Source organism: Pipra filicauda, unplaced genomic scaffold (genome assembly GCF_003945595.2).
Source record: "Pipra filicauda isolate LSUMZ 115617 unplaced genomic scaffold, ASM394559v2 scaffold170_size1570365_pilon, whole genome shotgun sequence".
NCBI lineage: Eukaryota > Metazoa > Chordata > Aves > Passeriformes > Pipridae > Pipra > Pipra filicauda.
In genome coordinates this window covers 826449-838076 of record NW_024104218.1, presented here as the reverse complement: position 1 = coordinate 838076, position 11628 = coordinate 826449, and the positions used below count along the sequence as shown (strand labels likewise).

The window sequence follows — 11628 nt, the reverse complement described above, 5'->3', positions numbered from 1 at the left end:
CCATCTGCCTTCATCTGAGATCTGCCTCTCAGGTCACCAAAGATCTGCTGCAGCCAAAGAACGCAGGGGAGAGGCTGAGGGGACACACAGCTTGGCTTGGTCACTGCAAGGGTTGGCTCGTGCCCATGCCCCTGTTCTTGCACCTTACGCACCTGCAATGTTGCAAACACCACATTTGGAAGGTACAAACATCTCCTTGAACCTGCAGAGCAGCAGCACCAACCAGATGTTCTTTGCAAGAAGCCCCTGAGAACGAGAGTGACGCGGATCCGGCGGCCGGTGCTGGTGTTGGCAGGCAGGGACCTGCGATTCCTGCAGTGCTTCCCAGAGGATCCGTCACCTTCCTGCACATCCCTGGAGTGAAACCCACGGAGGTAAGGAGGAGAGGGTAAGCAAAGTGTCCCTCATGTTTGCTTCCCCAAGCACCTCCACACAAGAGCGCCCCGAGGATGGGTTTGGGGGTTGAGGAGCTCACCAAGAAGCTGGAAAAATGTTTGTTCCTGGATTCGTCTCAGGGTGAGAAGATCAGCAAGAGCAAAGGCCGTGGTGCTGAGCAAAGTGTCCTCTGGTGGCATTTCTGCTGGTGTGGAAGTGGAGAGCAGGTGGCCACCCAATCTTCTCATCCAGATCCCAGGCACCAAAATCCCCAGGTTGGCTTTTTGCACTGTTGGGTCAACTGGAGATTCTCACTAAGGAATAAAAAAAACAAAATTCCAGGCCTGAAAGTTCTCTCCCAGCTGGGTTTGGTTTATATTTTACAGTATATATTACCTTTAAGCACTTGCACAGCTCCTCTGATGAACTCTTCGGGCTCCTCAGGGTCGTGGAGAAATCCTGCTGCAATCAACTTCAAGAAGACAGTCACATCACGTTGGTTTAGGTGGAAACAGTAAACTTGATTTATTGAAAAAAAATCTATTACATTTATTCCTTTATTACACAGGTTTAAAATATTTAAAAATAGCTCTTATGGGCATTACACTTAAATTTTATGACATGTTTATTGGACTTTGAAGAAATGTACAATATGTCATTTGACACTATATTTTAAAAAGGGCCTTATGTACTAAAAAATTTTTTTTCCATAGGTTTTATTTTTCTTATCAACATTTGTTCAAGTCATATATATTAAGGGAGGAGGGAAATAAAATTACACAAAAAGAAGGTCTGCAAATACAAGTAGTAATTTTATTGCAATATACCGTAGAGCTAAGTGGTCTGGGGAAATCGGAACAGTTTGGAGCTCAGTACAATTACAACACTGTGGACTTCAACAGAGGAATTTTTTTTTTTTTTTTTTTTTTTTACTTAAAGCAAAGAAATAAAAGGAAAAAAAAAATAAAAGAAAAAAGCTCCCTTGATGAAAATTTATAACAGAATCACATGACCTAGACGGACGCACACGTGTGGACATACATCAATATATGGCTTTGCTGTTGCAGAGAGGAATGTGCAACCTTTCCTGACCTTCCCGCTGTTCCTGAACAAGGCTGTTGCCAAGGTGACTGAGAAGCTGAATTCCTTATATATTATTATATATTCCTTTTCACTGCTTTGCTGCCGGAGTCTGCAGTTTTTAGGGTAGCACCTTTTTATTCTTTTATTCTCCTAAATTGAAAAAAAAAAAAAAAACCCAGACAAACCCCATGAGAGAACACTCCAGAAGAAGGGAGATGGATGGACACGGCTCTCCCAGGCCAAAAAGCACCACGCGGCATCGCCGCTCCCTCCAGCACGGCTTGGCCTCCCTTCCTCGGATGCTGCTGCTCTCTGCTTGGGAAGGAGGGGGGAAAAAACATCATATATAGGCTTTTCTTCACAGTAAATGTGATGTCTTTTCCTTTATGGTGAAAGATCCCCCTTGGTTCAAGCGTTGCTGTAACACTCCAGGCCAAATAATAATAATAATAATAATAATAAAAAAACACCCCCGCCCTGCAACATCTATTTTTCCAGCTGAGAGATCTAAACGAGGAAAACGGCCACGGAGAAAAAAAAAACAAATGGAAAAAGAAGATGGTGTCAGCACGTTGTGAGCCGTGGAAAAAAAAAAAGCCACTGTGGGAACAGCAAGAGGATTGCAGAGTCCCGGCAGCACCCACACGGCTCCGGCACCGCGTCAGGACACCCGACATCTACATAAATTAGCACCACAAACGTTCAGCACTGAGTACAATCTGCTCTGGTTACCACCGGGAAAAACGTGTGGATAGTCTTGGGGAAAAAAAAAAAAAAAGAAAAAAAAAAGAAAAAAAAAGGAAAAAAAAAAATAAGAAATAAAGGAAAGCACATTTAGTACCTTTTCTGCACGGACCGTAAAAGCTGCTGCGATACAAAGGAGAGGAGAGGGTCTTCTACTTAACAAATATAAAGGTGACATGCATTTATAAGTCTGTCTGAAAGTGGTTGAAAAGCAGAGCTGGTGGGAGGTTGGCCAGTGGCAGGGTATCACCAGTGTTGTATTAAAGTTATCAAACAGATAGCACCACAGAGACGTGTAAAAATAAAAAGCACCTTTTTTTTTCTTCCTTTTTTTTTTTTTTTTTTACACTTGATATTCAGAGAGCACAAATGGACTTCCCCTGCCACTGGGGATGGATTTGGTTTTAATTATTATTATTATAAAAGAATGTTGAAGGGAAAAAAGAAGAATTAATTTAAAACAGGTATGTTAAGCAAGCGCATAAAAAGGCAGAGACTCAAAGCAGATCCTGCTTTTCGATCAGGGTTTTGTAGAAAATTTGTTAAAAAGTGGCTTTAATTTCCTAATTTTGAAGTGAATCCTTCCAAAAGGCAACTGTGGCTCGGGGGGCTGGTTTGCACCTTATCCTGCCAAGACTCATCCTGGGTGTAACTCCAAGGCCCTCCTGGCTCAGGGCTGGGAAGAGGCAGAGGCAGTGGGGACAGGAGTTTTTATTCCCAGGTGGATGCTTGGCTGGGCTGCTGGTGGGAAGGGCGGTGGGTTTAATACACACAAGGTCACGTGCATGTTTGGAAGCCAGAAACATTCAAACATTTAAAATAATATACAATACAAATATTTACTTACAAACATATAAAAATATAAGCACCTTTAATACATGGGAGAGAGATGCCCAGTGTGACCTTTAGCTAAATTTTGTGAAAACGTAGAATTAGGCAACTCAGTGGAGATAACTAAAATTTCTGGGATTGGCCACGACACCTCCTTGCTAGAGCTGAGCCAAATCTCGTGGAATAACAACAAAATGCCTTTGATGAGCTTTGGATTGGAGCCAGGACTTCAACATCAAGCTGAACACAGGAGTTTCAAGTTTTTCCCTAATTCTTTTTCTTAGAAAGGAGCAGACAAACAACAATCTACAGGCAAGCACTCGCTGTTGCTCACGAGAAGAAGAAGAAGAAGAAGAAGTCTCTGATGGCGGCGGGGTCTGCTCGGTGGCCCTGGAGCAGCAGGGACAGGTCTCCAGGCCACGTGTGCGGCGGTCGGTCATGGAATTCTGCGTCCGTGGTGACTGTGGGTCAGAGGTGTCCCAGAGGAAAACTCAGGGGGAAAAAACGAGGGATGAAACGAAAACAACAAAAAAAATAACCCATCGCTGTCCAGTCTCGCAATGTGCATGTGACAAGGAATTCTTCTTTTCTTTTTTTTTTTTCTATTCAATTTTTTTTTTTTTTTTAATTAAATGGCGCAATGAGGTTACGAGGTTGCTCATTTGGAGACTAGTTTTCAGGTGGCTCTTAGCCCATGAAGCAAGCTGGTCCCACCTCGAATCCAAATTTCTGTGACGCTTCTCCGAAGTCATTGAACATGATGTCGACTATAGGTACTTGCTCTACTTTGGGCGTGTTGATTTCCAGGATGGTTTTCTGATAGCCCTTCTTTGCCTGGTGGGGAGAAGAGGGAGAGAGAGAGGAGCTCTGGTGATGCCTTCCAAGCCAACATCAGCAAGATATCATGACTGAGCATTCACCACTCAGGCAACGCCCAGAGATACCTTACCCAGGCGTTTTCTGACCCAAATTAGTCACCCAGCAATAAACACGGATTTATTTGCCCTGCAGATTTACCAGACGTGGGATGGGGACCACTGAGCAAAGCCCTGGGAGATGTTCACCCTGAGCCCAGACTTTGCTGCCATGCAGATCACGACACACTAACTCTGCTGTCAGCACATCTCCCAGCTGGAACAGGAGCCTGGTAAAATTGTTGTGGCTGTGCAATAGTTGTTTTACCTCCCCGAGGACACGCATGGGTTGTTGAGCAAATGGGAGCGATTTAATTTGAATATATTAGTTTGACTATTACCCGAGCGCTACCGAAAAGATCACATTTAAAGTTTGATGGAATTCACAAGGTGATGTTGTCTTTTTATTGTGCCTGGTAGCCATACAGTTATTTCCAAAATATAAATAATTATTAGAGGAGCAGAAGTGCACCCGAGGGCATACAAGGCTGCACAAACAAGTGAATTTATGGAGCAGCTTTTGGCTCTACCTTTCCCTCTGATTTGTGTGTCTCGGCAGAGTTGGCTGTATCACAGCTACTGAGAAAGGGCTGTAAGATCAGGAAAAACACATTCAAATAATGGTCTGAACATAAGCCCTGGAGATCCACTGACTGCAGCACAGCCAGAGCGTGGGTCCTACCAGGACCTCTGCGGCAACGCCGTGTCGGGCAGATCAACCTCATTTTCCACACAGCAGGGCTCAATCACAGAATCATTTAGGTTGGAAAAGACCTTTAAGATCACCAAGTCCAACCATTAACCCAGCATGGCCAAGTCTGTAACCTGAATGAGTTCTAGTACTCGCTCCCACAAATGGATTAAATGCATCTCTAAATTTCCGGCGGGGTTCTCACAGCCTTTTAGTTGGTCTAAGATTCAGATTAAAATCATCTTTAATGTAGAAGAACTGTTGTAAACAATAAACTCCCTTAAATCTTAAATATCCTGCCTGTGGTTTGGGCAGCACAGTCTACCAGGGAGGTTACAGGAGCCCAGGTGATGCAGAGCAACCTGTGCCAGGGCCACCCCACCCTCACAGGGAAAAATTCCTTCCTAATAGCCAATCTAAATCTATCCTTCTTCATCTTAAAGCCATTCCCCCTTGGCCTAGTATTCCTCATTAGGGAGAGGAATGATGGCACATTCAAACTCAAAGGGTTTTCAGCAGGCACATCCACCCTAACAAGTGAAATGTGTGATCCTACAACATCCCTGAGACTTCAGAAGGGAAAGGAAGGCACTTTTTACCAAGGACATGTTGTGTCAGCAGGAGATATGAGGTACTTGAGGATAAACTTCTGAGTTTATCCTTGCCCTTTCCCTCTCCACGAACATGTTAAAAGAAGTGATTCTAATCTGATTTTCCTCATTGCTCCTACAGCAAGAATCGTGTTTGTGCCAGAACAGAACCATTTTAATCTCAAATTATGTGGGGAGCTTTTTCTGTCAAACATCTCAATCTTTCTGTCCCGTGGGCTTCAAGCACTGCAGTTCCAGAGGGTGGGAATTATGCATGTTTTTGCACCAGCAAGCTGGGTCTCAAAATAAAGGCAGGCAGCACCTGCTTTGCCAAATTTTTATCTCCTGATGGCAGATTTTTAAGAGTTTAAACCCAAATCAGGCATCCAATGAAAGAGGCAGAAGCAAAGAGGGGATGCTGGGCCCCTCTGGAAACTGTGGCTGCTCCTTGTGGCTGAAGGGAAAGTGAGGAGCAGGATGGGCTGGAAGGGGAGGGGAGAGCTTCATTCTGGGCAAAAAAATCTCATGGGGGGAAAAAGCTGAAGACAAAGATTTTAGAAATCATATTTGAAACATGAGCAGGGGTATGAACCTGTCAACTGCATCCCTTAGATCATCTCATCTGTACAGAGTCAGGCTTTGCTTTGGTTTGTCCTCTCCCAGGGGCACTGGTGGCTCCTGTGAAGGGCTGGGGGACACACAGAGCAAAGCCCAGCTCTGGGCTGGGCTCCCCTGGCTGGAGCTGGATGCACCCCCATGACCAGCACAGCCCCTGGGGCTGCACACAGAAAAACCTCATCCAACCCAATGCCAAACCCTTAATACTTTCCCCTCCAAGATTTCCTGAGGGCAATTAAAAAGATCATTATTAAAACCTGCAAAACTCATCCACGACTGGGTGTCATCGCTCACCTCACCCCCTGTGAGGAAACAGGGGAGAGCAGAGGCAAGGGGGGGACATTTAAAAGCAGTCTAAAAGGAGTTTTTAGGCAGGTTAATTTGATTATCAGATCAATTTGATTCCTAGAGGTGCTGCAGCTTCTCCTGACCTGGAGTGGAATCACATATTCCCAGCTTATGGAAGAGCGAGCTCCATGTCTCCCGTGCCAGGGCCCGCCCTCAGGACAACTACACCAATGGGCACAGGAAATTTGGAGGGGATTTGCTCCGAGGTAGATGGTGCTGGACAACCCGGGGAGGGGGACAGAGAGCCCCAGGGTGTCCCCTTCCAGCCCTGCCCACGTACCGCGCAGCCGTCCAGGGCGGCTCGGATGTAGGGGTTGTTGTCGTAGGACATCTCCTCGTCGTTGGAGCCCAGGAACCTGATGGCCTTGTCGTAGCTGTTGGTGGTGGCATCGTGCCAGGCCACGGACTGGTAGCAGTTGTAGGTGATGTTCTGGTGGGCCGAGGCGCTCAGGAGCCGCAGGAAGGTCATCTGCACCACCCCGATGGGGTTCCCGTCCGAGTCCACGTAGGAGAGCTGTGAGGGGACAGAGAATGGGAAATGCTGGGCAGTGAGGGGGGATGCAATGTGTCTGAGGGGGCTCTGAGGACCACCACTGTCACCACCCCACCGGGGTGCAGGCACTGCTCCTGCCGCAGGGCTGCTCTGGTCCTCCTGTGGCCGGGGCATGGATGACAAAGGGCATTTTATTCTCTTGCTGCACATGAGCTAAAAAAATAAGGCTAATTCAAGGCAGGAGACAAAAGGAAGGGGAATTCAACCCAAAAAGGTGCACATTTGGGGATATATGTCTCAAGTTTAAGCCAATACTGAGCATATTTCTCCAGCTTTTGAGGAGGAGAGAAAGCAGATTCCTGTAAGGGTTTGGGGCTTTATTTTTCTGTCCTGTTTGACAAGATTTCCTGGCTGCTGTGGGTCTTTTATTCTGCATACTCTGTGGTATTTCCCATTCATTTTTCCTGGGCACCAAACACTGGGGTTTCAAGCAATCTTTGCACTTGATCTGCAGCAATCCTGTTCCTGCTGATAAGGACTGGGGGTGCCGTGGCTGGCAAGGCTGCACTCAGGTAAAGGGAAAATGGATTTGCTGCCCTTAGGGCATGTTGTGAACACAGGGCTGCCCCTGCACACTGAGATTTGCTCCGTTCTTCCCATCAGGCTGCTTTTCTCCCAAGCAGGAGAACGGTGCCTATAATATATTTCTGCAAAATGGAATTTACTGAAATCCAATTCCAGCCCTTAAGGGATTCAGGACTTTCTGGGAGTTTTGTGCCCCGCTGAAGAAGCAAACACAAAATGAGTTTGCACATATGAACTGGCTGTGCTTGAGGTGGCATCTCCAGCCATGACCAAGCCACTGCCCTCGAGGGACAGTTGGGTTTCTTTAGAAACAACCAGGAGAAAAACACAGGCACAAAACCAGCGGAGTTTCCTTCGAGGTACCACGAGACATCGAGTTGTGGTGCAAGCTGCAAACAGTAGAAGAGATTCATAACCAGGTAATAAAACAATGAACGAAAAGGTAATAAAAATAAATGAATGTACCAACCAGTTGTCAGGATACTGTTGCACTGTCCTCCTGAGAGTTAAATATGACTGACCAGCAGAGAGCCAGGCATGCCAGGAGAGCTACCAGAAAACCACCAGGACGTGGAAGGAAGGGGACACAAAATGCCAAGCACTTGGCACACATCCAGTGCCATGTGGCACTACTGACCTGCAGGACCCACTGCTCTTATTTGGTCTTATTTCAGTTCAGAGCTTGGTTTGGAGCCTGGCTGCTCGTTAAGGGGTCTCTGATGCTGTTCAGCCTCTGCAGATTGTGTGAAGCCCTGTCCCAGCTTTGCAACTGGAGCCACTGGGAACTGGTTGTGGGCATAAGGTTTGCTCATGGGAACAGCTTTGCAAAAATCAGTCATTTCCTCTTTTTCCTGTGCTGCTATTTCCCTGTGGCAGATGCCATATGGCTGTGAAGGATAATGGGATGGGATGGGATGGGTGGCAGGCCTTGTTAGAGCTACTGGGAATTGTGTGTAACACACACAGAATGAAAGCAGAAGAAAACATCTGCAACCCTCTCATCCCTCTAAATTCAGCTTGGCTGCATCATGAGAAAAGGTAAAAAATTGGCTCCAGGTACTCTGTGTCATTGATTAATGACAGTATGGAAGCATCAAAACAAGCTGATTTCTTTGTATTGCACAGTTACTACATCCTTCTTACTTTGGGTGTTCCCAGCTGCACACCCCGTGCAATTCCAGGATTCACCTGGAGCTCCCTGTCAGCAGTGCTAAGCATCCAGGTGAAAATCTTCCCCTCCAATTTGGGGTTCCCCATGGGCTCAGGCACCAAAAAATCTGCTCAGCCTGCATGGAAAGACACCAGGGACCTTCTCCATGGAGTAACAGGAGCAGAGTTGCACCCAGAGGAGAACTCAAACTCATTCAGTCCCTCCATCTACACACAGATTTTAGCTGATCTGGGATCCACCAGGCAAATATCTCCTCAATTTACCAATCTCATGGCTCCAAGTAGAGACTGGGGTAAAATGAGGGGACCTTTCAAAATAAAGAGATAAATAAAACTTTGCTTTCATGGCTTGTGTGTTTAACAGTTTTGTGGATTGCTTAGGTAGGTCTTCTACGTGCTGGTGGCTTTTTTTTTTTTTTCCAAATAGGAAAAGCAGGAAAGGTAAAAGAAGCAAGAAAATGACAATACAAAAAGATGGAACAAAGAGCTCCAAGTAGCACCAGAAATTCCTATCTAAAAAAAATAAGCCCTAAGGTCTAGGTTGACAATTGAGCCTCTAATGTAGCTGATAGACTGGGAAAAAAAGAAGCAGGGAATATGGAGAAGTGAAGGCACTTGTGTAATATTAACTGATTAAGTGCTCTGTAATTAAGCTATGAGTAGTTGCCCTCCAAGGAGCCACGAGGCTGAAGCCTTGGCTTTGAAGCCTTACTTGATAATGCAGAAAAGCTACAGAAGCCACGTCCTTCTTGTGGGCAGAATCAGAGCAAAACGTGTTTAGCAGCAATGAAATGCAGTGCAGGGAAACAACGTGGTGATTTTCTGGGTTGTTTGCCTTTTAAGGTGGAAGTTTGGGGGGCACTGCAAGAACCCCCTTCCCTGGGGAGAGGACAACAGCATGGAGCAGCTCAGTGTGACACAGCAGAGCATCTGCCTTTGGGGGCAGGTCGGTTTTATCTGCTGGATAAATTATCTTCTTCCCTAATTCTCCTCATTTGACTGAGCTCATTATCTGCATCTTGCTAATCCTACACAAACTGATACACAAGGGGGAGATTTCTGTTGCTTAAGGAGACCTGGCTGACCCTAATCAGCTGCTGCTCTGACATCCCTGACCAGGACTTGGTCTCTGTGGGAGTGATCTGTCCACAAAGTGGATGTCCTGTTACAGGACAATATACAGGAGCTTTCTCTGTTTTATGTGTTGCTGTCTTTCTGACATCAAACATTGTCTGACTTTACAGCAGCTCTCCTCTCTTGAAAAAAATCCTTCATTGTGACTAAGTCAAAACCCTGCCCACTAGACTTGGCAAATGCAGGTGACTTGAAATCTTCCTCTAAAATAGTGACTTCATGTCTCCCAAGCTCCGTGAGGAATGTGGGAGTCCCTGGTGTGGCTCATCTCCAGTATGGGAGACAAAATCCATCCTTTGGGGAAAACCTGCCCCAGACCAGATACGTGCAGATCCACGCCCTCAACCTGGATACCAGTGAGCACAGGCTGTGACAGCTCTGGGCTGGAGCATCACTTTAGGGGTCTCTCAGCTCTTGGGATAAGGCCTCGTCTCTGTGGGACATGGGGACACCCAGTTTGCCCTTGCCAGAATGGGAACTGATGAGGAGACAGCAACAGCCCTCCCTGTGGGATGCAGACATCCTGCAGCACCCTGTGAGGACAAACCTACAACAGCTCCATCTCTTCAGGGTCTGTGTCCCCTTCTAACACAGGGCAAAGCTCATCACCTGTTCCCGGGTTCCCAGTCAAGCAGACTGGAAAAAAAAGTGCCTCCACGGGGTTTTGTTTCTTTCTCAGTATTCCACCTTAAATGTTTTGCCACGGCTGGTGGTGGTGATTAGTCCAGCATGCAGAGTGCAGCAGGTCTGGCCATACCAAAGCAGATGAGGAGCTCTGATTCAGGCTCGAGGGCCAAGGTGAGCCACTTACCAAAGACCCCCGCTTGTATTGACTATACCATGTGGAAGGCTGTTCTTTGGGCCAACGAGCCATTTTACTCTGTAAAATATGACAGGGGTTAAGGAAAACAGAAAGCACCAAGATGCATCTTACCAGTTTACCGCGCTTGAATTCACTGAACCAGGAGCCCGGGATTTCCTTTGGCCAAGAAGTAATTCTAGCCTAGTTTGGGGACGGCAAGGAGGGAAGAGAGAAAGAAAAAAAAAAAAAGAAATTAAAACAGTTACATTCAGTTCCACAAGCAGCATGTCTTATTGGAAGTGTCCAACTTCCTTCTGAATAATTTCTTAATCTTTTACACCAATAATAAGTGGTGGGCAGAGCACTAAGGTGCCCCTAGAACAGAGGGGGATGGTGTGATCCTCCCCCAGGTACCCAGTGGTGCCCTGGCACCACCTTCCTTAGCTAAGGGCTAATGATCTCTGCCTCCTAGACACTTTGGATGCAAATCTAGCAGTGCAGTCTAATGAGAGGAAAAGTAAAAGGAAAGATAGAGAGGGAAAAAGGAAACATGGATGGTGAAAGGTGCAACGATCTTCATGGGAGGGCTGCGGTGGAGAGGCAGTGCTGGAAACTGAGGAGGCTTCTGCCACTCTAATGCCAAATCCAGATGCTGTGGGGCTGGGAAAGGCAAAGGATGTGATTAAGGAAGAGCCTCTACCTGTCTCCTGTGTTTAAGGTGCAGCACAGACCGTGCAGATGGTGCTGGACCACATGTGATGGAGCTCCAACAACCCGGAGCGATGGTGACCATGACAAAAAAACAGCCATCAGAGCACCCTTTATGGCAGCCCCAGCCAAGCAGCTGAAGCACTTTTTTTGAGTCAGAGCACAAGGAAGTAACATGGCTGCCTTCTGCTCCCTCATCCTCCCACAAACCCCCTAACTTCTGCCTCAAATCTCCCCAAAAACTACAGCCAAGCTCCATGCAGGTGTCTTGGGATTGTCCTTTCCTTTCCAGCACGTGAACTGTAAAGCAAGTCAGCGTGTTTCTGCTGGTTGAGGGATGAACTGAGAGGGGATATGGCTCAAACTCTGCTGTGGCTTATAATAAAACCACTCAGCCAGTACTCAGTGCTTCTGTGGTCAATGTTTGCATTCCTCTAGATGGAAAAAGAGCAGGCTGAAGGTTTTTCTTATGAATAAAGTACTGCAGAAGTGTAGCACAGTTTGCACTTGAGGAGTATCACACAGAGCCCCTCACAGGACGA

General features: G+C 46.6%; 1 protein-coding gene across 2 annotated transcripts in view; it reads right to left on the bottom strand.

Moving 5' to 3' along the window:
- Window positions 1-875: 875 nt before the first annotated feature.
- The window catches only part of COL5A1 (collagen type V alpha 1 chain), a 147266-nt gene continuing 136513 nt past the window's right edge, over window positions 876-11628 (bottom strand). The window contains exons 64-66 of one of the 2 annotated variants that reach the window (XM_027731691.2): window positions 10511-10579; window positions 6475-6708; window positions 876-3867 (exon numbers count right to left, since the gene is read on the bottom strand). In XM_027731691.2, the coding sequence (XP_027587492.1) occupies window positions 3721-3867; window positions 6475-6708; window positions 10511-10579 (450 nt within the window). In that variant the 3' untranslated portion in view covers window positions 876-3720. Of the gene's footprint in view, window positions 3868-6474; window positions 6709-10387; window positions 10457-10510; window positions 10580-11628 lie in introns of both variants that reach the window. The other variant, XM_027731692.2, reaches the window with a different exon arrangement.